At 45.3% G+C, this 25,038-nt stretch overlaps 1 protein-coding gene across 1 annotated transcript in view; it reads left to right on the forward strand.

Moving 5' to 3' along the window:
• Positions 1-25,038, forward strand: part of IQCH (IQ motif containing H) — a 105,795-nt gene that overhangs the window by 63,659 nt on the left and 17,098 nt on the right. Inside the window, exon 10 of the mRNA XM_036352386.1 lies at positions 18,719-18,886. Within this exon, the coding sequence (XP_036208279.1) occupies positions 18,719-18,886 (168 nt within the window). The remainder of the gene's footprint in view (positions 1-18,718; positions 18,887-25,038) is intronic.

Here is a 25,038-nt window from a genome sequence, read left to right on the forward strand (position 1 = left end):
GCAACATTATTCACGTGACCAAGACATGGAAACAACCAAAGTGCCCCACAATAGAGGACTGGATAAGGAAGATGTGGTATGCCCTAGCTGGTTTGGCTCAGTGGATAGAGCGTCGGCCTGCAGATTGAAGGGTCCTGGGTTCGATTCCGGTCAAGGGCCCATGCCCGGGTTGTGGGCTGGATCCCCAGTAGGGGGTGTGCAGGAGGCAGCCGACCCATGATTTTCTCTCAACACTTATGTTTCTATCTCTCTCTCCCTCTCCCTTTCTCTCTGAAATCAATAAAAATATATTTAAAAAAAAGAAAAAGATGTGGCACATATACACAATGGAATGCTACTCAGCCATAAGCAAGGATGCAATAGCGCCATTTGCAACAACATGGATGGATGGACCTTGAGAACATTATGCTAAGTGAAATAAGTCAGTCAGGAAAAGCTAAAAACTACAGTGGGGCCTTCACTTACGAGTGTCCCGACTAACGAGTTTTTCGAGATACGAGCCGTCTCTCGGCCGATTTTTGGCTTTGAGTTGCGAGCTAAAATTCAGGTTACGAGCCAGCTTCAGATAGCCCACCGCTAGTTGGCACAGCGAACGTCACAGTGAACGCCACAACATCAGCCCAACATCACATGTCTCACTCGTTCACTGTTGATTTGACATACGAGTAATTTGAGTTACGAGCTCCGTCACGGAACGAATTAAACTTGTAAGTCAAGGCCCCACTGTATATGATTTCACTCATGTGTGTGATATAAAATTGAAACATGAACACAAACAGCAGTGTGATGGTTGCCAGAGGGAAGGGGGTGGGAGGAGAAGGGGCCTAATATTAGGTGACAAGAGAAGATTTCACTTTGGGTGGTGGGCACACGGTGCAATATACAGGTCTTTTAACATAGAAACCCACACCTAAAACCTATATGTTCATGTTGACCAATGTCACCCCAATCAATGTAATAAATAAATATAAAAAATAAGAATGTCTAAATAAAAATTTATCATCCTAGAATTTAAAAAAATGAGATAGTTGAAAATATTTTCATCATGATTGGTAATGGATTCGGGCCCCAGCCTTTCCACTTACCAGTTGTGATACTTCTGACAACCCACTGGACCTCTCTGAGCCTGGTTTTTTCATTGACAAATGGTGAATTCCTGCCCTCCTTCCCACAGGATGTTCTGAGAGGCTGAGCAGATATAAGGTGCTGCTCTTATTAAATCAAATGGCATAATCACATGGAAAGCTGTCACCCGAGCCCTCAGCAGGTTCTCAAACTGTGAGTGGAATCTGAATTGAATTAGCATTATTTTTAAAACTCAGTGAGCATTTTCATAATCATAAAGTGATATATAAGCATCAAAAATGAATACATTTATTTCAGAGAGTGGAAAACCAAGGTCTACAGAAATATCATAATTCCTTCTTATTCAATGCTGTATACTCAGCACCTATCACCATGTCTAGTATATAATAGATCCACAATAAATATGTATTAAATGAATAAATGAATACTTTTCTCTGAGTCCCCCTCTAGTACTCTCATTTGCAAGATCTCCCTATCTCGGTTTTCAAGATGTACAAGGTATTCGCTGAGGGAGCTCGATGAGATTTACTTTTTCTCTTTAGGGAAGGTGTTTTATTTATATATAAGGAAGTTAACAGTGTATGTCTAAATTAAAATTTAATAAGCCTCTGGTATAAACAGAAGTGGCTATTATTCAGTGTTTCTAATGCTATAAGAGGCACACTGTTAATCACAAGTTAATACTTAGGGAAAGGAAAATAGATCCCAAGGGTTTTGAAGCATTAACGGAAAAGACCTGTCCCTTTAAAAGGGCTGCATCTTTGCATTGATGAAACAGACCTGTAATATACAAAAAAATAATGATGGTGATGGTAATGACTTTTATAATAAACACAAAGGCAGTGATGACAATGAATTTCATAGTGACAATTACAATCTTATTTCTTAACATGGATAGTGCAGGTAATCTATTGGCCAACTTTGCCTGTATACATTATTACCTTGTGTGACTGTCCTTAAACGTTTGGTTAACCTCTTACCTTGTAAATTTTGACCTTCAGAAAATTGAACACAAGCCTAAGCATCAACTCTTGGATAGGACTTTGGTTGATGTACATAGTATGTAATAGACCCAGTTCCTCTGTCTACATCTCACCTCGCCCAAGACTTCAGATGCCCACTCTCATCATGGAGATTCTTGCTCTCTCTGAATGAAACTCTGGACTCTGAGGTTTCAGGATGAGCCGATCTGGCATTCACCTGCATCCTGTACTTTTCAGCAGGTGCCACAGCCCCACAGGGGGTAGCAGCTGGGGGAGAGGAAGAGGCTCCCTGCTAATGCTAAGAAAGACCAGAAGGTTCTCCATGTTTGTGTGTTTACAGCGTGTCCCCTAGTATCACAGAAACAAAGCTGAATGGCCCTTTCCTACTTCCAGCTGTCACCTGTTTCTGTGCGATAAATTTTGTCTTGCAGCAACCCAAGTTCCCATCAGTAGACAAATGAATATATATATATTGCTCAGGCATGAAAAAGAATGAAATTATACCATTTGGAACAACATTGATGAGCCTAGATGGTATTATACTCAATAAAATAAGTCAGACAGGGAAAGACAAAGACCACATGATTTCACTTAATATGTAGAATCTAAAGAACAAACAAAACAGAAACAAACTCAAAGATAACGGAGAACAAACAGATTTGCTAGATGGGAGGCGGGTTAGGTGTTGGGTGAAAAAGGGATTAATAAGTACACATTGGTAGTTACCAGTCATAGCATAGGGATTATAGTCAATAATATTGTAATAACTATGGACACAGACAATAGGGCAGTGAAGGCCTAGGATGGGGGGAAGGGGAACTGGGTGGAGAGGAACAATGGGGAGTGGGGGCGGGGAGGGAACATCTATAATACTCAACAATAAAGCTTTATAAAAAATCAATTAGAAAAATCTTAAAAGTAAAAAACGGCCCTGAACTACCCTCCTCCCGCCATGTGGCACTATTGCTTTTCTCATTGATCATATTCAAAGTGCTCTCCGGGACAAGCAAGCTGACATGCCTGGCTCCTCCCAGGTTCAATAAATACATTCTCTTCCTGCCTCCCACATGCCACCTTCACTCCTAAAACGTGCCTTTCTGTCACTATACAACTTCCCTTCTCTCAAAACATGTTTCACAATCCAACTCCTCCTAGAAAGCCACCTGAATCAATCCCTCTTCAACTGCCACCTCATTCTGAGGCTGAGGTACAGTATCGATGGCCAAAGTAATTAGTAATGACAACATTAACAATGTATTGAATTTTTGGCAAGTGCCAGGCACTCTGTTATATATTTTACATGTAATATTTCTAATCCTCACACCCTGAGGAATGGGCATCACTATCCCTAATTCACAAAGGAGGGCTGAGGCTAGAGTGACATGTTCAAGGCCACACGGTTACTAAGTGACAGATCCAGGGTTCAAACCAAGCTCAGGTTCACACCAAGCAGGCTGCCGAGCCTGCTCCTCCTCTCACAGCAGACGCTCCCCGTGGTACTGCATTGAACTGATGGTGAACATCCTTTGCAAGTCACTCCCTCCTCCTCAGCTACCATCACCAAAGAAAATGTATGTTTCCCTTGTATAGCCTCAATATGCTTGTTGAATTGAGTTGAACAGCTTAAAGCCAGAAAACACATCTCCTATTTTTTTTTAACATATTCCATCCTTGTGCTCAGCACATAAGGTAATCATTAAATGTTAATGACTAAGCGCAATGGAATAAAATCAGTGTTGTGGTAGCCATTTTTAAGCCTTAAGAGTTTAAATGAGCAAACCCACGCACAGCACCACAGCTGGGAGTGCCATATTGCCATTAAGCCAGAAGGTGGATTCACGGGATGGGAACATTGAAAACAGACACCACAAGAATGGTTAAGTCAGTTTTCCAAACCACTTTCTACAAGTAGCTATTGCTTTTTTCCCCATAATAATTTCACAATAATTAGCCTGCTAGGTGAAAAAATCCCAGGCAAAAAAGAACAGCCACAACTGAGAGTCAGAAGAATTCAGAATAACCAGTCAACATTGAGCCAAGGTTGGAGGTGATATGGACAATAGGCAGAGCCATTCCCTATGGTCTGGTTAAAGATATGAGAGACCTGCCATCTGGATTCCTAGTATGGGCTTTACCTTTCAGAATAAAATGCTTTTGTTCTTATCATTAGATTAATGACGTCCAGTCTCACATTCCAACATACATGGATATCAAAATGTGTATTTGGTGAGGAAGAGTGTCTTAGGCTATCCATCTCTGCTTCCTTTTGCTTTCTTTGTTCCTAGCATGAAATTTTCTACTTTTTGCCAAAACCTCCCTATGTAGCTTTTTAACTTAATTAAATATATAGGCAATTACTGACACCATCTGTCTTCATAGAAAAAAGCACAAGAAGTGACACAAAACACTGGAATTCTGAAGGGAATACTTAGCAAACGAAATCTTCTAGCTCCGCTATAGTGATGTTTATGTTTGGGGACCCTTATGTTATTTTAAGTCTTTTATGTTTTTCAGAAATAATGAATTTGGGCTATACTTAAAATGTAGTGGCTTTGGTAGGATTTTTTAAAAAGAAAATATCAAGTAATCCATTGCTTTTTCAGTAAAACAAAAACTTAAACATGCCATTGAACATCTGTTACTAGTACAGTCTAACACAGCACTTAAAATCCTTTAAAATCCCTGAAAACCTTTATAAAGTTACATGAATCTTTTGCATAAATAGAACTGTTTTAACAATATGTATATTCCTCTAAATGTACATTTTGCTTTCTTAAACATAAGAGCCATTGTGTTGCCTATTTTCCAAACCCTTACAAATAAGTAAATGAAACGGCTCCCCTTCTTGAGCGAGTCAGTCTTGCCCTAGCATGCCATATTGCTGGTCTACTCTAGGGTACCTACCTACTTAGGTCTGTTTATAAATTGGTTTTCCATTTTCCTTTTGAGACATTTCCACAACTATCTCATTATATAAATGATACCAAACCTACCCATTGAAACTTGATCAAGCAAAGTCAGGAACCAATACGAGTCCAAATAAAACAACAAAATTTACCTCCCAGAGGGAGAACATAGGCAGGAAATACGCAGGAATTAGAGGGAAACGAGTCACACGTGGCTCCAAGAACAACATCAGGGTGTTACCACGAAGGAGGACAACTGGGCTCTGCTGCAGCTTTTCCCTGAACTGGAAACACAGGTTCTGAGTTTTTGAACCCCGTGTGGCAGCAACGAAGTGTCCTACTCCCTGTAAATGGAAGTGTGCGGGGCGAGAAGACATCCCTCCAGAGGCACAATATGAAGGAGACACTTTTCAAAGAAATAGCTATACAATTTCTATTCATATTAAAGCCTGTGGTATGCCAAAGAATATGCTCTCAGATTTGGGGGGGAGAAGGGGAATCAATTTATGTTTTTGAAATGTTTAACTCACTGGCTGATGATGGAGATAGTGAAGTAATCTCACGATTATTTTCTACAAATCGCCTTGAAGACGCTGTATGAAATGCTTAGAAGTAGAGCTAGAGCTAAGAATTTACACTTATCTGCCATGACGGACGGGCCTTCTCGGGCACTCCCTTGAGGATGAGGAGGAGAGGAAAGGAGGAAGGAAGATAGGAAATACCTCCTCTGATCTGTTTCTTTCATTTGCTAGAAATCAAACCCAGGGACAAATGGTACCAGAGGGTGTCAGTCACTTAAAAACAGCCTCTGGGGTGAAGCTCAGAGGAGCAGAGGCCGTGTGTGGGGCAGAGCCCGAGGGGTAAGCCAGGCTGAGGACACTGACTCAGGGGGCACTGCAGGCTGATTTTCAGTCAGCAGCTACTCAACTGGAATCTTCCCAGGGCCCTAAGGCTCCGCCCCTATATTTCTGGAAAGTACCACAGGACTTTTATTGATCACAGATAGGAGCCTTGGCTTGTTGCCTGCACTGAAGGACAACATTTCCTTGTCCTTATACAACTCTTTGGTTTTTGGCTCTCAAGTAATGGGGCAGGTGAGGCAGAAAGGGGTTAAGTGACTTGGCCAAAGGCCCCAGTAAATCACAGGCCTTCCTCCGGCTTCAGTGATCGGTGGAGCTTCTGGGTGTGACGCCAGCCTCATGGTGCTCGCTCACACCCCACCAGGCATCTGTCCCCCTCTCCATGGGGAGGATAATCTCCAAGGTGAGGCCCGGGAGCGGAACCTGGACTTCAGAGTCAGGCACACTGATCTGGATCCTGGTCCTGCCACACAGCTGTGGACCTTGGGCACGTTTCTGGGTTCTTTGAGCCTCTGCTTCCACTTCTATAAAATGAGGATGTTAGGCCCGACCAGCATGGTTCAGTGGTTGAGCATTGACCAGTGGACCAGGAGGTCATGGTTCGATTCCCAGGCAGACCCTACGCCCAGGTTGCAGGCTCGATCCCCAGTGTGGTGTGAGCAGGAGGCGGCTGATCAATGATTCTCTTACATAATCAATGTTTCTATCTCTCTCCCTCTCCCTTCCTTTCTGAAATCAGTAATATATATATATATATGTGTATATATATATATATATATATATATATACATATATATATATACACATATATATATATATATATATATATAAATTAGGATGTTAATATCCACTTCACAAGGTTGTGAGATGACATGAGAAATCCTTACCAGAGTGCCTTGTACATAATAGGCCCTTAATATTCATTAATTTCCATTCCATTTTCCTTCCATCGGTCTCCCTCCTAGAGTCTGTCCACCATGTAGTCAAATCGGCAGCTTCCTAAATATTGCTGCCATCAATAAAGAAAGCATATTGGCTCCATTGGGTGCTGAATCTTTCAAACACCAGAGTCCATAGACGACAAAGGCAAAATCCTGGGCTCCAGATTCATGTCTCAGACAACCAGCTCCAAAGGTTCCATTAAAGAGCCCTCCACAGTCAGCAAAGGATCAGGATTTATTGGATTAACATGATGGGGATTAGGAAGTGTCCCTGTGGGGAGCACAGGGCTTGGGGGAGGGGGCTCCTCAAACCACAGAAGCCAGGCCAAAGTGTTGGGAGGACCCTGGAATGAGCCATAGGAAGGAATGCATGTGCCCACTGACCAACCCAGCTGGTCTTCTAGATTTGACCAGGCCCGGCCCCACTCAGTCCAGGAGCAGATACAAAATGAAAGCCTGTGATGGGAAGGAGGAGGAAGTCTACTGTCTTTGAGAAAAGCGACACTGTGTCCTCAGAGCTCATGGAGTCTTTTCAGATGCTAATATGTTATCCCTTTCAGCCCAAGGCTGCTTATTGGGCCTCAGGTATTAACTTTGCTGGGCACTGGTTTGCTTCAGTGTAGGCAGCAGAGATGAGATTTTTTTACCTGCATGGCAATGCTTTCTAAGCCACGGGCTTGAAGAATGCCTAGAGTAAATTCAGAGGGCGGTTTGGAAGGTGTTGTATCACATGCCCCTCATTCAGTCATTATTTATACAAGTAGTGCAAACAAGTGGCCATACAAATTGTGTAGGTGTTCTTCCAAAAATGGGTCTCCTGGAAATGGGGGAGAGAGAGAGAGAGAGAGAGAGAGAGAGATCCCTATTGAGATATCACATGCCATAAAATTCACTCTTTTAATTATACTAATGTATATTAACATATATTTAATGTATATTTAAATATACTCACAGAATTATACAACCATCATCAGTATCTAATTTTAGACCATTTCTCTTATACACACAAAAAATCCCTGACCCTATTAGAAATCATTCCCATACTCTCTCCCCTCCAGCCAGTAGAAAGCATTTTCTGTGTCCATGGATTTCCCTTATCTGGACATTTCATACAAATAGGATTATCCATTTTGTCTTTTGTGACATAATGTTTTCAAGGTTCATCATGTTATAGCATGAACCAATGCTTCATTCTTTTAAATGACTGAATAATAGTCCACCATGTGGATGTACCACATTTGTTTATCTGTTAATCAGTTGATAGACATTTGGTAGCCTCCACTTTTTGACTATTATAACGTTACTAGGGGCCCGGTGCACGAATTTGTGCACCTTGAAAGGAACTGTGGGCCGAGAGGCTGTGATGGGCACAGGGGCAGGTCTCAGCCCATCCTCCACACCCCTGCCTGGCCCCTCCCTCTGTGGCCCCCAGTCCCCTGTCTGCCAGCAGCCCTGCTCCTGCCACCGCCGCTCCCACGGGCTGATGTGCCAGCCCTGCTGGCACTGCTGATGGTGCGGAGCAATTGGGGCCAGCACCAGTAGCAGGTGCGAGCAGTGGCTCCAGCACTGACTGCGGGTGTGAGAGGGGCTGGCGCCAGCAGTGGGTACAAGAGGCGGCTGCCAGTCCCAATTGCCTCTCAGGAGCAGGGGGAGGTGGAGAAGCCCTCAGGAGCGATCGGGGCCAGCAGCTGCTGCTCACACCCACTGAGCGATCAGGGCCAGCACCAGGCACCAGCAGCGGTGCAAGCACCAGGTGGGACCAAGGTGCGCAGGAGCAAAGAATTTTCAGTAACCACCAGAGACTGGTGCCCCGCCTTGGTCTGGCGCCCCTGCTCACCTGCTCCACCATCCCGCCACAGCTGACACCTGTCATGTTCCATGCATGCCCCCTGGTGGTCAGTGCACATCATAGCAACAGGTTCGGTTGTTCGGTTCTGCCGTTCAGTCTATTTGTATATTAGGGTTTTATATATATAAATGAACATTCATGTACAAGTTTTTAGGTGTACCTGGTTTCATTTTTCTTGATTATATATAGGAGTAGAATTGATGGGTCATATGGTAGCTGAAAGTTTAACTTTTTGAGAAACTACCAAACTATTTTTTAAAGTGGTTGCACCATTTTACAACCTCACTAGCAATGTATGAGGTTCCAATTTATTCATATCTTTGTTAATACTTGTTACTATCTTTTTTATTTCAGCCATCCTGGTGGGTTTGAATGGTATCTCTCCTATCTGTGTTTTAAAGGGAAGATTTTTTTTGTCTTTGTATTATTTCATTGAATCATCCAACAAAGATTTATTGTGCATACATATCAGGCAGGGGTGCTGCACTAGGCATTGTGCAGGACGCAGAGATGAATAAGAAGAAGTCCCTGTTTTCAGTCTAATTCTCCTCTCTAGGAATTTCCAAATGTAAACAAACTTGCCTTGGACTTGAAGTCATGAGCTCCGAGTTCTGGTCTGAACTCGACTCCTGACCAGGTCTCTTTCCCTCTTGAGGCTCGTGCTTAGAGTTTGAGGGGGGCTAGACTAGACCAAGGCCATCGCTCTGACATTCCGTGTTTCTTGTGTACAGACTCTGCAACCAAGGTAGTTCTTTGTAAAAAACATACAGATATGTGATTTACTGGAGCCATTGTGGAAACTGGGGAGGAAAGGCGAACTCTGTGCCAGCTCCTTGCACTGCTGGGACCAGTGCTGTGGGTCCATCCTCATCGTACATTGCCCGGCAGGCTTCCACCCCGCAGAGTCTAGGCACAGGAATCCTCCTGATGGGAGCTACAGAACAGGAGCTTTTCGCTTTGAAAATCTACACAAAATCCTTTTAGAGATAATTTATAGTGGCTTAGAAGGAATACTTCTCAACTAAGCACATCACTCACCAGCCCTGACGTTTATAGCGTGAAAATTAGAGGAGGAGAATAACTGTCTACAGCATGGGATTACTATACTGAGTTGCTGTGGAAGAAGCATTTACAATTACTGGTCCTAGAAACCTGATAGGTTATAACAATTGGGTTTTCCTGTTTATTACAGTTTAGTGCAGTGATGGCGAACCTTTTGAGCTCTGTGTGTCCGCATTTTGAAAAACCCTAACTTAACTCTGGTGCCGTGTCACATATAGAAATTTTTTGATTTTGCAAGCATAGTAAAACAAAGCCTTATATTTTTGATATTTATTTTATATATTTAAATGCCATTTAACAAAGAAAAATCAACCAAAAAAGTGAGTTCGCGTGTCACCTCTGACACGCGTGTCATAGGTTTGCCATCACTGGTTTAGTGCTTACTGTCAAAATATGAAAGTGGTCTTCCCAAAATTCATAATAAAAAATTAAGGAAATACCTAAAAAGAAAAAAGATGAGTAATTCTGTATGTTAAGAATACAAATAATATAAAACAAAATAATATCAGTGAGGCCATCAGTCTTAAAAGTAAGAGAGGGAGGATGGTCAATGTATAGAGGAAGTAGAAGGCACTTGGAAAAGGCAGCAGAGAAAGCAAGGGGATCTGAAGAGATTTGTGGTATTTTTACAAAAGTGGAAACCATAAATGCCGTTGTTGATGATGCAGGTTTAATTTCAATATTTTCCACTTTGGATCCCCAAATTAATTTTGAATATTGTTCCTGCATATCCTGAAAAATTTTCCAAAGTCACAAAGAAGCTCCTGGCTTTGAAGAAATCAGGCTATTAATGCTGCTAATTCAGTGTCATGGACAGAGCTGACCAGGAGCCAGAAAACCTGCTTTGATCCCAGCTCTTCCCCCAACTGAGGGACCTGAGTGAGTCCGTCACCTCCCAGGGTCCTCATCCATAAATGAGGACGCGGGAATGACAGGGGCATTTTAGGCTGTGGGACAGAGATGTTTAAGACCTCTCTGAGTCCTGAGTGCTTAGAAATTCCATCACCCTACATGCTATCAAATGCATTAAATGCCTTTTCATGGAATAAACGTAACTGTAGCAGTTGTGTTGCATTTTAATGACATGTCAATGTGGTTGATCTTTTTTAAATGTTTGTTATTTTTGCAGTTTTCTTATTTGGAAGCCAGTAACTCCCCCCCACCCTCCCCCAGAATCCAAACATTTTGAAGGCCTTTGAAAATCATGGAGGCCCGAGGCCTGATGGACTCTGAGCCCTGAACGTTCAATGACAGGGACCAGATGTTTTGCTACCTCTGGCCCCCGAGTCCAAAGGCCCAATATAAGGCAGTGTCCAGGGTGGATGGCGCAGAGAATGGCTGCTCTCTAGTTGCTCAGAGACAGCCTCGTGGAGCCGTTATTTAAATCGTGCCAAGAAGGATAAGTAGGGTCAATAGAGACAGAGGGGAAGGCCTCCAATATGAATACTGAGTCTCAACAATTGATCAGGGCCCAGGATGGCTGTCCGTACAGCAGAGACCACAGCTCTTTGCCTCTCCAAGAGACTGGGCCATCCCAGCAGCTGCCACTAGGTGGCAACCTGCCAAGAGGCTGCAATCCCCTCTGCCTATGGACTTTTTTACGTAACTTAAACAATTCTTAACAAATATCATAATCACATTAACATTGTATTAACTGAAAATTATTACAGTGCCCTGTATCACCTTCTTTAAAATGAAGTATCAGGTGTGTTATTTACCACAGTGGAGAGCTTGATGCTGCCTGGGGATTGAAAGATCAAATGCGAAGAGACATCACTAAAAAAGTGTGCTCTCGCCCTAACCGGTTTGGCTCAGTGGATAGAGCCTCGGCCTGTGGACTGAAAAGTCTCAAGTTCGATTCCGGTCAAGGGCATGTACTTTGGTTGCGGGCACATCCCCAGTAGGAGGTGTGCAGGAGGCAGCTGATCGATGTTTCTCTCTCATCGATGTTTCTGACTATCTTTCTTTCTGTAAAAAATCAATTAAAAAAAAAAGTATGCTCTCAACCTGAAAGCCAGGATTCTGGGGCTTGTTTTTAAACAGCATCTGAGAAGAGGTGAATGTACTCACAGGCTTTGTAAAGTGGGCAAGAATACTGAAGTCAAGAGCCAGGCAAGGGAGTTCTTACGCCCGCCCCAGCTCTGTTCCCAATAGTCACACAGGTTTGTGTCTGCCAGACCCAGATCTCGTGTAGTCACTGATCCTCACAAGCCCTCAGAGATAAAGACCATCACAGATAGGTCTGGGTTCAAAGACGAGGATACTGAGGCCCAGAGCGGAGAAGGAAGTAGAGATCACTCAGACAGCGAAGGGCAAGGTCACCTCTCCCACTGAAGCCAGCTCTGGCCCAGTGTTCTTCCCATTCCGGCCAAGCCACTTGCCTCCACCACTTCTTTTACCCTCTGCTACCACCGCGTCCGTCCAGCCATCATCATCTCCCACCCAGATCACTGCAGTAGCCTCCTAACTGGCTGCCCCCACCCCCGTTCCCATCCTTGACCCCTCATGGTCCCTTCTCCTCACCACAACCCCCTTTAAAAATATGTCAGATCAATCAGTTTCCTGCTCCACACATCCCAATGGATTCCCAATGGCCTCCACCGTTGTAAATAGGAAATAAGCCCTTGGCTCTGCTGCAGACAAACCAGTAAGGACGGGGGGGGGGGGGGGGGTACGCGCAAAGGTTGGGGTGGGGGGGAAGGGGAGCGGTCAGGTGGCCTGGCCTCTGCAGCTCCTGCATAGCTACGGGGACCATGGGTCTGACCGAGGGCTTGGTCTCGCTCCAGAAAAAAACAAGTGGCCCAGCGGTGGGTTTCCTGTCCGGTGGGGACTGCTGAGGAGGGCGGGCTGTGTGGCACCCTCTGCACTCGGAGGCTGTCTCTGTGGACAGTGGAGTCTCAGCGCTGCATCTCTCCGCTGCCTTTGTTTGAGGACCAGTCTCTTCAAAAATTCTCCACAAGTGAGAAATGTTCACGATGCCCAGGTAGCCTCGTAGATGCATCTGGAGGCAACCAAGGGCCTGCCCACCAGGACTGGTATCCCCAGTGACTAGGTGAGGAAAGTGCAGTCCAAAGAGATGACCTGCCGGGGATCACCGCTATTTGTCTCAGACCCTGGTACCAAGGGCCGGGGCTTTAGCAAGTCACCCTCCTGAGCCTCAGGAAGGAGGGGGAGGAGGAGGGGGAGGGAGGAGGGGGAGGAGAAAAGAAAACCTAGAGATGGGTCTGCAAAGCATCTATAGATTCTTAAAGCTCTGAAATTCTAGAGCAGGGGTCCTCAAACTACGGCCCACGGGCCACATGCAAATACAAATATTGTATTTGTTCCCATTTTGTTTTTTTACTTCAAAATAAGATATGTGCAGTGTGCATAGGAATTTGTTCATAGTTTTTTTTAAAAACTATAGTCCGGCCCTCCAACGGTCTGAGGGACAGTGAACTGGCCCCCTGTTTAAAAAGTTTGAGGACCCCTGTTCTAGAGTCATTTGATCTATAAATTAGTCTCTAGGTCCCATCCCTGCCCTGATGCCCATAAGAGGAGGTTGGCAAGACCTTTGCCACAGAACTTTATTTGCACTTGGAGACAGTCACAGAATATAGGCCCGGGCACATCTACCTGCATCTGCACACTCTGCCACCAATCCATCCTGCCCGTCACCAGCAAGAGGCGGAAGCAGCAGGGGTGAGCAGGCAGCCTCCATCTGCCTGGAACACCGAAGGCAAAAAGGGCTCAATATTGGGCCTCTGCCACACCTCCCCACACAGAAGCATCCCAAAGCTTGTGGTCCAACAGGACGCAGAGCCTGGGAACAGAACAATTCTGGGCAAGTTTGCCTCTGCCTGACCCAGTCTTCTGGTTCTCACCCGCTTTTGTGAAAACAATGAGGTTGCTGTAGTTTCTTGGCTTTGCCTTCTGCGCTGTGTTCTGGCCCCTCCGCCCCAGGCCTCCCGAGGCAGCTGCGGTGAGCCCTGCACCCGGGCGAGGGCAATGGAGAGCCGGCCTCTGCAGCACTTCTCCCCACCCACCCTCTGGCCCTGCCGCTGCCGAAGTGCCAGGGCCTTTTCCCAACCAGTTCTATCGAAACAGAATGTAAGCCACATGTGTCCTTTTTATTTTCTGTAGCCTCATTTAAAAATAGGTGAACATATTTCATTTAATATATCCCAAATATTAGCCTCAAACATGTAACCAGCATAAAGTATTATTTATGAGATATTTCACATTTTCTTTGTCTCCTTCGTCTTCAAACGCTGGTATGTATTTTACGTCTATAGCACACCTCAATTTGAACCAGGCCCATTTCAAGGGCTCAATAGCCACAAGTGGCTAGTGGCTTCCATATTAGATCATGAAATACATTGATCTAGAAATACATGGAAGTCCATGTAATTGCACTTGCCATCATTCTGCTAGTATTAACAATAGACTATTCACATTTTGTTATATGCTCATCTCGTCTTTTCTATGCATAGTATTATTTTTGCAAAGTGGAAGTCACATTGCCCCTATGACTGTATATCCTTCCCTTGCTCTTTTATGTCCCTTGTTATGTCCCCAAACGTTATTCACAATCATTATCTTCAGTGATAATACCATAGACTAGCCTATCACTTGAATGTGTCATAAGCTTCTTAACCAAGGCCCAGATGTGGGACAGCTGCGATTTTTCAACATGACAAGTAATGCTGAGATGAGTATTTTTATGTTGCTTGTGCTTCTCAAGGCCTTGGTGTAAATCTCTCTGGTATTCTAGCCATTTTTAACAAAATGATTTTTGAATATCATCCATCAGTCAAACAATATCAACAAGTGATTTCTGAGTGGGAGCGGAAACACCGTGGTTTCTCATCCCACACCGTCGGTACCTGGCTCTGTAACCTAGGGCAAACCACTTCTCAGACCAGAGTTGCTCCATTTATAAAGTAAACTGATGGTATTCGATGATTTTTAAGGGTCTTTCCAGCTCTAACATTCAGTGATGTCTTCTCACCCTCAGATCTAATCAATTAATCTGTCAAGCTGGTCATTACAAGTCCTGCAAGTCATATCAAAGCCACCTCCTGAACATCTAAAAGCCCGCCCACTCCTCCCCAGCCCCACTCACGGTGCCTTTGTGCAAGTCGCCATCAGCACTCATCTGACCTGTGATGGGCGCATCCAGTGCAGAGAGAGCTTAGCTCTGAAGTGAACATTGAAGTCCAAAATCAAGAATAGGGTTTGTGAGGTGCGTGGGAAAGCCGGGGCTGGCACCGAGGAGATGCCCAATGAATGTTTGCTGCATTTGAATCTGAAACCAGCTTCAGGAGACCCACCCTGTTCCTGAAAGGTTGCCAGGGAGTTCACAGTGAAGGGGAGCCTCACCCTGCCCCAGACACTGGGTGCCCTGAGTGCTGTGGGAAGACAAAGACTCTGCAGCTTCCCCACAGGGGCTGACAGTCTAGAGGGGGAGATAGGAGCCCCTGTACACAAAACAAGCTTGCCTCGGGCGGCGTCTGCAATGGGAAATCCAGATGGAGAGCAGAACCATTATCTGAGCAATTCAGGCAGGCCTGCTGTCGATGAAGGGCTTAAAGAAACAAACGTGTTCTATTTCTCTTGTGAACCCAGGGGTCAGGGCAGCCTGGGGAAGCCAGAGGCTATGGCTCTGGAAGACCAGCACTCTGGCCGGTGCTCTATGATCTTAGGCAAACACTGAAGCTCCCTATATTTTTTTAATCCTCACCTGAGGATATGTTTTGTTTTGTTTGTTTTTTAAAAATTGATTCTTAGAGAGGGAGGGAGGGGGGTAGAAAAACATCAAGGCTCAATGGTTGTGTGTTGACCTATGAACCAGGAGGTCATGGTTCGATTCCCGGTCAGGGCACACGCCCAGGTTGCAGGGTCGATCCCCAGTGGGAGGCATGCTGGAGGCAGCTGATCAATGATTCTCTCTCATATTGATGTTTCTGTCTCTCTCTCCCTATCCCTTCCTCTCTGAAATCAATACACACACACACACACACACACACACACACACACACACACACAAACAAACAAAAATTGATGTGAGAGAAAAACATCAGTCAGTTGCCACCTGGATGTGCCCTAATGGGATCAAACCCAAAACCTAGGTATGTACCCTGACAGGAAAAAAAAAATCATGACTTTTTGGTGTTTAGGACGATGCTCCAACCAACTGAGATCTCTAGCCAGGGCCTGAAGCCATTTTTGATCTCGGTATCATCAGTGGTCAAATGGACCTAGAGTAACACCAATCTTGCCCACACCTAACCACCTACTACACTGAGTTGTGAGGTTGCACACCATGATTATGAATGGGGAAAACAGTTATTAAATGGAGCAATCTAATGGCTACACAGGCCACTGACAATGTGTCTCCTAAGATCCTACTCCTCCTACAGGAGATGTTTGATAATTGTAAGTAACATTTGTATCGAACTTTATCATGCGACAGGCAATTTTATGTGCATTTTTTCTATTTTGTTTCCAAAGTCCCATAAATGTTATCATTTGCTCCTTTTGCACTTAAGGATACCGAGATGGAGGGAACTTAAATAAGTTGTCCAATTTGCTCCTTTTGCACTTAAGGATACCGAGATGGAGGGAACTTAAATAAGTTGTCCAAGTTCACACTCTGTGAGGACCAGATGAAGGCCCTCTGACTCCTTGGCTCTCATTCTTTCCCTTACATCAGTGGTTCTCAACCTTCTGGCCCTTTAAATACAGTTCCTCATGTTGTGACCCAACCATAAAATTATTTTCGTTGCTACTTCATAACTGTAATGTTGCTACTGTTATGAATCGTCATGTAAATATCTGATATGCAGGATGGTCTTAGGCGACCCCCATGAAAGGGTCGTTAGACCGCCAAAGGGGTCGCCACCCACAGGTTGAGAACCGCTGCCTTACATGGTGACCTTCTCGTTAACACCCTTATCACCACCGCATTAATATCATTAACATAGGTATTCATCACATTTGCTGTATTTATTTCCCTTTGATCAGGACACTAAAACACCAAGATCAGGGGTCTGAAAAAATTGCCTGACACGTGGGAACAGCAAGTTCCCTCTCGGGTACTAAGGCAGAGTGGCTGTCCCCATCTGATTTGCATGTTATGCCATACAGCAGGAAATATCTACGTTGACAAATAGGATATTTACAGCTGCAACAGATACTTGGCAGTTAGTTTTTAACAATTGTTGCAAATGTGATTTATTTGCTATTATACAAGGGCATTACTGTGCGAATATGACTCCTGAAATTAGCTTCCGTTTAGCAAGGGGCCCTGACAGCTTGACCTCCTAATATCCTTATAATGATGCCATTTACATTCAATGCTTACTCAAGTCACTCGATGCTAGATTTGTTTGAGAGGAGTCCACTCTGGGGCAGATGTATTATGTACTTTGCCATACCGAGTTGGTGTGGGGGGCACACGGAGGCCTTCTAAGAGGAAGAAAAATGTTTAATCAAGTCTTCGGAAAACGTGTTAGTTTCCAACTTCCTACAGTGAAAATGCATTACTGCTAATTGCAGCGTACTCCAGAAATACAATACTTCATGTTTTCTCTGCAAGACATTTCCATGGCGTGGATTATATTAAACCAGAACATGTTTTGATCCTCAGCAACTTTAACTTCTAATTTGACTGGGAAACTGGTACAGGGAGAGGACTGGGTGGGCCAAGATGAGCGCCGTCACCTCCAGCAGGGAACAGGAAGAGGGTGGACTGGAAGCCAGGCAGAACTGGGTTCCAGTCCCAGCACCGCCCCTTCCTAGCTGGGTGGCACTGGGTGCCTCTCAGAACCTCTGTTTCTCCATCTATGGCATGGGGTGTTACTCTTTAGGGTACTATAAAGATCTGAGGTGGTTGTGAAGCACCTGGCACATTGTAGGCACTTGGTACGTGGGAGGCAGTCATGTCTGTGTTGCTTTTCAAAGCTCAAGTGTCACTTCTCCACGATGCAGCCCTGACTTCACTGGACAAACACAGTCGGTCCTTCCTTTCCACTTCAGCAGCACTCTGTTCTGCCCCTTGATCATGTCCAGTGCTGCACTGTGCTGTAATTAATTGAATACGTATGTCTCTGGGCTCCCCTTCTTGATCGCAGAACTTGTGCCCGTTTACCTTTGACACCCCGATGCCTAGCACAGGAATATGCCTTGAGCATCGAACTGAGGAGGACTCTAGGGTGCTCTGGCTTCAGTGTGGGCTTGGGGATAACAGGGCAAGCAAGGGGAGGGGAGAGGTAGTACATGACCCACTTTTGCCATCTCTAGCGTGGCACCTAGTAGATGCTCAGTAAATATCTGTCCAAGGAATTGGTGCCCGTCCCTAAGTAGTAGCTTGTAGTAACATATAGTGTACATATGTCTACTTTCAAAGCATTCTAACTTCTATTGTGTCATAGTGTTCTTCTAATAACCCTGCCATTCAGCCTGGGTGGGTGTTATCATTGTTTCCCAGCTGGGATACTGTGGCATCGTGGGGTAGCAAAGTGACTTTCCTGCCTCTCATGGTAAAGCAGTGGTGGAACTAAGACTGACATGCCAACCTCACGTCTCCCTTAAGTGTCACATTGAAATTCCCCGGAGGCCAGCACTGCTTTTTCCGGAATCAGGGCCAACTGCCCTTTTCTCATATTTGCTCACTCTTGCCCCCCTGTTTGCTGTCCTTGAGTTGCCCATCCCCTCACGCTCTGTCCAGTCTCATTTCTCAGTGGAAAATATTGCATGACCATCTTAGAAACGGCAGACAACTCCGAGTCCACAGGAGCACCGTGGCTCGGGCACAGCGACCAGACTGCCTTAGCCAGGGGTCTTCCCTTGTGGAACTTCCCACAAGAACCTTGAATCTTTTGATTCCACCCAGACTGGAGGTGCCATCCCGCCGCTGCAGGAAGTAGAAACAGAAGCAAAAACAGCCACCCGCTGGTTCAGTTGGGTCTCCTTTGGTTTGGGCAGGGCTGGGTGGGTGCGGCTTCCTCCCCCTCGTGGCTAATCTCCCCCACCCTCCTGCTTTAATCAGGTGTGGGCAACAGGCCTCGACCTGGCGTACAGCGACCAGCTGGCCATGACTCAGCTCGCCTTGTACCTGACCAACGGCCACCTGGACTGCAGTATTAGCACCCTGACAGTGCCCCCGCGCCCTCCCAAGGAAGAGAAGAAGAGCCACCTGACTACCCTGTCCGTGCCGGTAAGCAGCAGCAGCTGCCCGGTGCTCCCATGTTCGGCAGCACTGGGCCTCCGCTTCCTGAGCTCTCGCCATGTGCCAGGCTCTTGGGTTTAGAGCAGTGGTTCTCAACCTTGGCTGTACATTAGAATCACCTGGGAATCTTCTTAAAATCCTGATTTCTGGGCCCCATCCTCCGGAAATTCTGTTTCTTTGTTATGGGGTGGGGCCACCACATTAGTAACAAAGAAACAGAATTTCCGGAGGATGAGGCCCAGAAATCAGGATTTTAAAAAGATTCCCAGGTGAGTCTAATGTGCAGCCTAGATTGAGAACCACTGGTTTAGAGACAGGAAAGAACCTCAGGCAAGTCACTTCACCTCTTCAAAATGTGTTTCTGGACCATAAGTGCACAGGTCAAAGGAGAGGGGAGAGGGCATTCCAGAAGGAGGAAGGTCTGGGTGGGAGGGGGAGAGCGTGGGGTGTTCCAGGCTTACATCTGTGTGGTGTTTCCCTTGGTTCTCTCCTCAGCTCACTTCTCTGGGAAAGTACAGCTGCTTCCGTTACCAGCAACTTCTGATAAAACCCAGATTTTTCTAACCCCAATATTTTTTAGCTTCAGATTCCTAAACCCAATATAGTCTCCAGAACTTCACTGTAAAGTCCTCATGGTCACACTATCCAAAACCGCATTTGTCATCTCCCTTCCCTATACTTCCCCTTGGTGGGTCAGGCCAGAGGCCTATCGGACACACTTGTCCGCCTGTCAGCCAGCAGTCGTGGGGCTGGCGGAGGTCTGCCAACCGCAGATCCCTGGGTCACAAAGGGCACATCTCCATGGGGACGGTGGGCTAGGTCAGTCATGGAGAAGGAGAACAACAGTCAAGAGGCCAGACGGGCCTTAGTGTGTTGGGATATGAGAGGGGATGGGGCTTGGCCACAGCTGCTCTGACAGCTGCCAGAGGTTTCTTCTGCCTCGCAACAGTGGGCTTCATACCCTTTTTGCAAAGGGAGCTCGACTTGAGGTCCAAATATACCAAACAGATGAAAGAGGAATGCCTGTGGCTAATAGGACCCCACACTGGTGCCCTAGGTACCTTTTCAGAGAAGTATCTCCCACCTCTCTGCTGAGCCTCTCTGGGTCCCGGAGAGGCCTCTGGACTTAAAAAGCCCTTGATTGACAGTCCCCCGGGGTCCCCAGCGTCACCCTCCTTGACAGGAACGCAGTGTACATTTGGAAGGGTAGCCTGGAGAGGGTGCCAGATGTCCTGGGGGACTTAGGTAGCAGCCTTTTTCTCCTCCTCAACCCACCTGTCGTGTGGGGTACCCTTGCTCGCAGGAACCCCCTCGATCTTTCTGCTCATTAAGAAGAGAAGTAGAGCTGGACTCGGGAGGAGAAACAGACCCGTTTTAATCAGGCCCCGGGACCTGCTGAGAAGCTCTGAGGTCCAACACCACCTATGGCCTTCATCCAACCAAAGGGACCTCCAGGATCGATGCCAAGTTCAACGCTAGAGGGAAGGACAGCCGTAAAACTGGAGTCCTTCTGGCCTAGCGAACCCAACTCCGCGACATTTCTAAAAGGAAGCTGGGGCTGTGTTGGTGTTCAACAGGAGACTTGCCACGACAACTTGCTCCATTTAAGTACGTTGCTTCAGAAGGCCGTAAGCAGAAGTTGTGCTTAGAATGAGAAGCACTCTTTTATTTTCCCCATCTTGCCTGCAGGTTTCAGTCCCAGCTACCGGCAGCATATGGGAATTCTCCCGTGATCAAGAGTCTTAAACACTTTTAGGAATTGCCTGCACCCAAGAGGGAAGCATTATGATCTTCAATAATTCAAATGTCTCTGCAATCACTGAAGAAAGCTAGGCAGGTTTTCTGATGTGGAGTAAATTGAAAGTGCTTTTGGTTTTAGGAAGATAAATGAATGTTCTCACCCTAGTGCCACTGTGCATGAGTGTGCGCACACATGCCCCCATGCACGTGTACATACATGATAGGCGATTATCTTTTTTAATTGACTTTAGAGAGAGAGGAAGGGGGAGAGAGGGAGAGAGAAACATTGATTTGTTGTTCCACTTATTTGCGCATTCATTGGTTGGTTCTTCCATGTGCCCTGACTGGGGGTCAAACCCACAACCTTGGCATATCCAGACAACACTCCACCACCTGAGCTACCCGGCCAGGGCTGTGATAGGGGATTTTTAAAAAGTTAAGAGACCCAATGGGCCTTAGTGCACACACAGTGCAATTGACCATCCAACTGAAGCTTCCTGAACATGTGTGAACAGACTGTGAAGCTGTCAGGTTTATGATCAGTCTGTTGAAAGCCCCCTTTGAAGACGGAAGAGAAAGGAACCACACAGATGAAACCATAATGAGGGCCCATCCAGAACTAACTCCTGGAAAATGCTTCCTTGGGGCCGGTCCCTTTAAGTAACATGCTATGCATGGGGGAAGCAAAAACTTCTCCGGACTCGAAGAGGAGCTGTCGTCCCACGTCTGAAGCAGGTGGCAAAGAACTGTCATTGAGACCCATTTAGGCCAGGTGCATGGGTTTCTGACCCAGGGCCCTCCGCGGATGACCCATGGAATTCAGAAACAAGACGTGATGAGTCCCAGAGGTGCACGTGTTAGAAATGAAAAGAAGTCACCTAACAACTTTTAAACTTTTAATGTAACGTTCTGTCAGGATAGGCATAAGTGGTCACCCTTTCCGACCTGTTTTTACGCCTCCTCTCTCTCTGTGGGGCCCTCCGCACCGCAGTTGGTGAGTGGCCAAGAGACCATCTTTGCAAACATCTTCAAACAACCCAAGTCATTTATAAGCATTTTTAACAGCACACGATCTGTAATGAATGATTAAGTAAAACCTTTTGTGTTAAATTATGATGTTAATAATGATTCTGTCCCCGGTAATTTATTATGAATTCTCCGATGCTTCGGGTTTGATTTTGATAGAATGCAGCAACAACCAAGTTTATGTGATGACTTTATTTTTAGAATTCCTCCTTTGAAGGCACACATTTCCCCCACTACTGCTGCTCCTGTAATTATATACAAAACCAATCACTCATTACAGTTAGGATACATTATCTTCCAGACAGATGAGGCTAAATAAGCAGCACATTAATAATTCAGAGAGCAGTTCATTATGCATGTGGATGCCTGCTTCGTAACTGAAATAAGAACCCCATCAGCCTCTGCCAACCCTTAAACAATAGTTCTGTGTTATTGCAGCCGCATTCAAGTTTACGCTTGTTAAACTGCTACTTGGATTATTTTATCAAACATTCATTTATTTGTGGTCCCTTACTGCCGAGAACAGATTTTGGAAGCTCCTTTTTTAAGTTAATGATTTGAGCAATGGGTGTTATTAATTCTCAGAATATTATAAACATGATTAATTTTCAGGCAGAGATTTATTACATAAGGATTTCAACTATGTCAACTGAAATGCATCACTGTCAAAACAAGTATCATGGCAAAAATAGAATATGCTCCACACTTCAAGTGCCGGTGCTCAGAACTAAATCGATTTAAATTGTGGCGGAAGCAAAATTACATTCTCCAGTGAAAAGGAGTATTTCCAGCTTCCTTTATTTGGCTGGAAGCATTCTTGTTAGATTGTGATTTAGAAAGGTAGTTTAATAAAACTAGACTTCTACCGATAATGTGTTGTCTTCTATTTTCTCCCCCTTGTTTTACTAGAAAGGGCTAACCTCTGGGATTCCCACACATTCCCAATGTGGCCAGTGGGAATTTGAAGTGAAGAGCACTAGTCAGAAGTCAGGGGTCATGAATTCTGATTCTCTGTCTGCCTCAGTTTTCTCATTTGTAAAAGAAGGGAGAGCAAAATGACCCTCAAGTTCTCCTGAGGGATTTGATTTTGTGGGGTCTGGAAAGTGGGGCTCTCTACCAAGCCTTGCCCAGGCAGCCTCGTATATAGTGGGAGGAGACATGTCCTGTAAGGGGACACAGGAAAGGGCCATCCCTCCACACCCCAGCCTTCCATTAAAAGGTCTTGTTCTTGCAGAATCTTTTAGGAAGGAGTAATAATGTCATGACAGGTCACATCCTAAGTCCTCATCAGCCATTACCTTAGCTATCAGTCATACTTTCAGCAAAAATCAACTAGAAGTAAATTCAGCAAGTATTTAGTCAATAACTGCTTTGTGCCAGACACTCTACTAAGCCCAGAGGCGATAGGATGAGTAGCAAAGAGCTCCAACTTTACTAGGGAACACAGGTGGGTCAGCAGATAACTATAATGCATATAATAATACGATCAGAACGTCCAGAATGTATCAAGCCTGACCCCATGCCGGGAACTTTAAGCGCTTTACATGAATCCTTATACAACCCACATATTAGGCGGGTGCTATTATTATGCTTGTTTTTAGATCAGAAGACCAAGGTTAAGAGATGCTAAGCAAGTGTAGAAGCTAAGGTTGAAGCCCAGGCCTGTCAGACATTAGGGCCTGTGTGTCTGACCATTGTGCTATCCACCCTGCCTTGCAGTGGCTGAGCATCAGTGACTCAGCCCCAGAACAGAGCTTAAGCTCATCCCTGAAGAAGTCTCTGGCCACAGAGAAAGCTCATCTTCCAAAAGAGGCTTCATCTACCTGTGTGATGAGGTTGTTGCCATTATCCACTGGATTCTAATCTGCTCTGAGCCTGGCCGAGACTCAGTGAGCACTGAATGGACCGGGTGGTTGTGGAGGAGGCTTCTGATACTACAAAGCCCATCTAGGTCATGATGTCCTTGGCACACTTTACAGCATCCGAAGAGAGTAGGTTATACAAGTTACCCTTTTACAAATGGTGTTTTATCTTTGTATAATGTTTTATACTTAAAATAGAAATGAGCATATTTGAACCCCTGATAATCTTGAGAAATAAAGAAGACAGGGGTTATCATATCCATTTTACAGATTAGGGAACTGAGGTTATGTAAAGTTAAGTGAGCTGCCCAAGGTCATAGAGTTAAGTAAGTGGCAAAGCCCGGGTCTTCTGAGTTAAGTCCCTTTCTAAAGAAAAGGTTGATTGGTCAGTTGGTCAGTTTTTATTTTAAACTAGAGGCCCAATGCACAAATTTGTGCACCAGTGGGGCCCCTCAGCCTGGCCTGCAGGATTAGGCTGAAACCAGCTCTCCCACATCCCCCAGAGGTCCCCCAGGGGATTGCAAGAGGGCACAGGCCAGACCAAAGGACCCCACGGGTGCACGATCGGGCTGGGGAGAGACGTGGGAGGGCTCCACGGTGTGTTCAGCCCATCTCGTTCAGTCCCGACCAACTGGACCCCAGCAGCAAGCTAACCTACTGGTCGGAGCTTCTGCTCCCTGATGGTCAGTGCACATCATAGCAACTGGTTGACCAGTCGACTGTCTGCCCCCTGGTGGTCAGTGCACGTATAGCAAGCGGTTGAGCAGCCTTAGCATATCATTAGCATATTATGCTTTGATTGATTGAATGGCTGATCGGACACTTAGCATATTAGCCTTTTATTATATAGGATAATTTTCCTTATTTGTGAAATTATTTTAATTAAGAAATAATGATGAGCTCACATTTTTATAAGCATATTATTTAATTAAAATATTTTTATTGATTTTTTTTTTAGAGAGAGCAGGGGAGAGGGAAAGAGAAAAACATTGATATGAGAGAGAAACATTGATCAGCTGCCTCTTCTGTGTGCCCCTAGAGATCAAACCTACAACCTGGGTATGTGCCCTGACCGGGAATCAAACTGGTGACCTTTTGCTACATGGGATGTTACTTAACCAAGTGAGCCACACCAGCCACAGCAATGAGCTACCATTTTTTGAGTGCTTTCTCTGTGCCAGACACTGTTCCACGGTCCTTACATACTCATCCAAACCTCACGACAACACTGCCCTGTGCTATCAGGCTGGATAAAAGACAGCCCCAGATCACTGACACCTTTTTCCTATAGAAACCACAGAGCTGGTTAAGTCTTAAAAAATATAGGAGTATCATGTATGTTCATCTTTGTTAGCATGATAATTACACAATTATTAGGCACTTAATATATGCCAGGAATTTCACCGAGCATTAGGGATGCAAAAACATTTTGACAAACTCCTGTCCTTGAGGAGTTGGAAAGAAATACAAAATAGCACCGACACAAGGAGAAACCTACGTCTGCATTTAAGT

The sequence above is a fragment of the Myotis myotis genome, unplaced genomic scaffold (genome assembly GCF_014108235.1).
Source record: "Myotis myotis isolate mMyoMyo1 unplaced genomic scaffold, mMyoMyo1.p scaffold_m19_p_1, whole genome shotgun sequence".
In the NCBI taxonomy this organism is placed as follows: Eukaryota; Metazoa; Chordata; class Mammalia; order Chiroptera; family Vespertilionidae; genus Myotis; species Myotis myotis.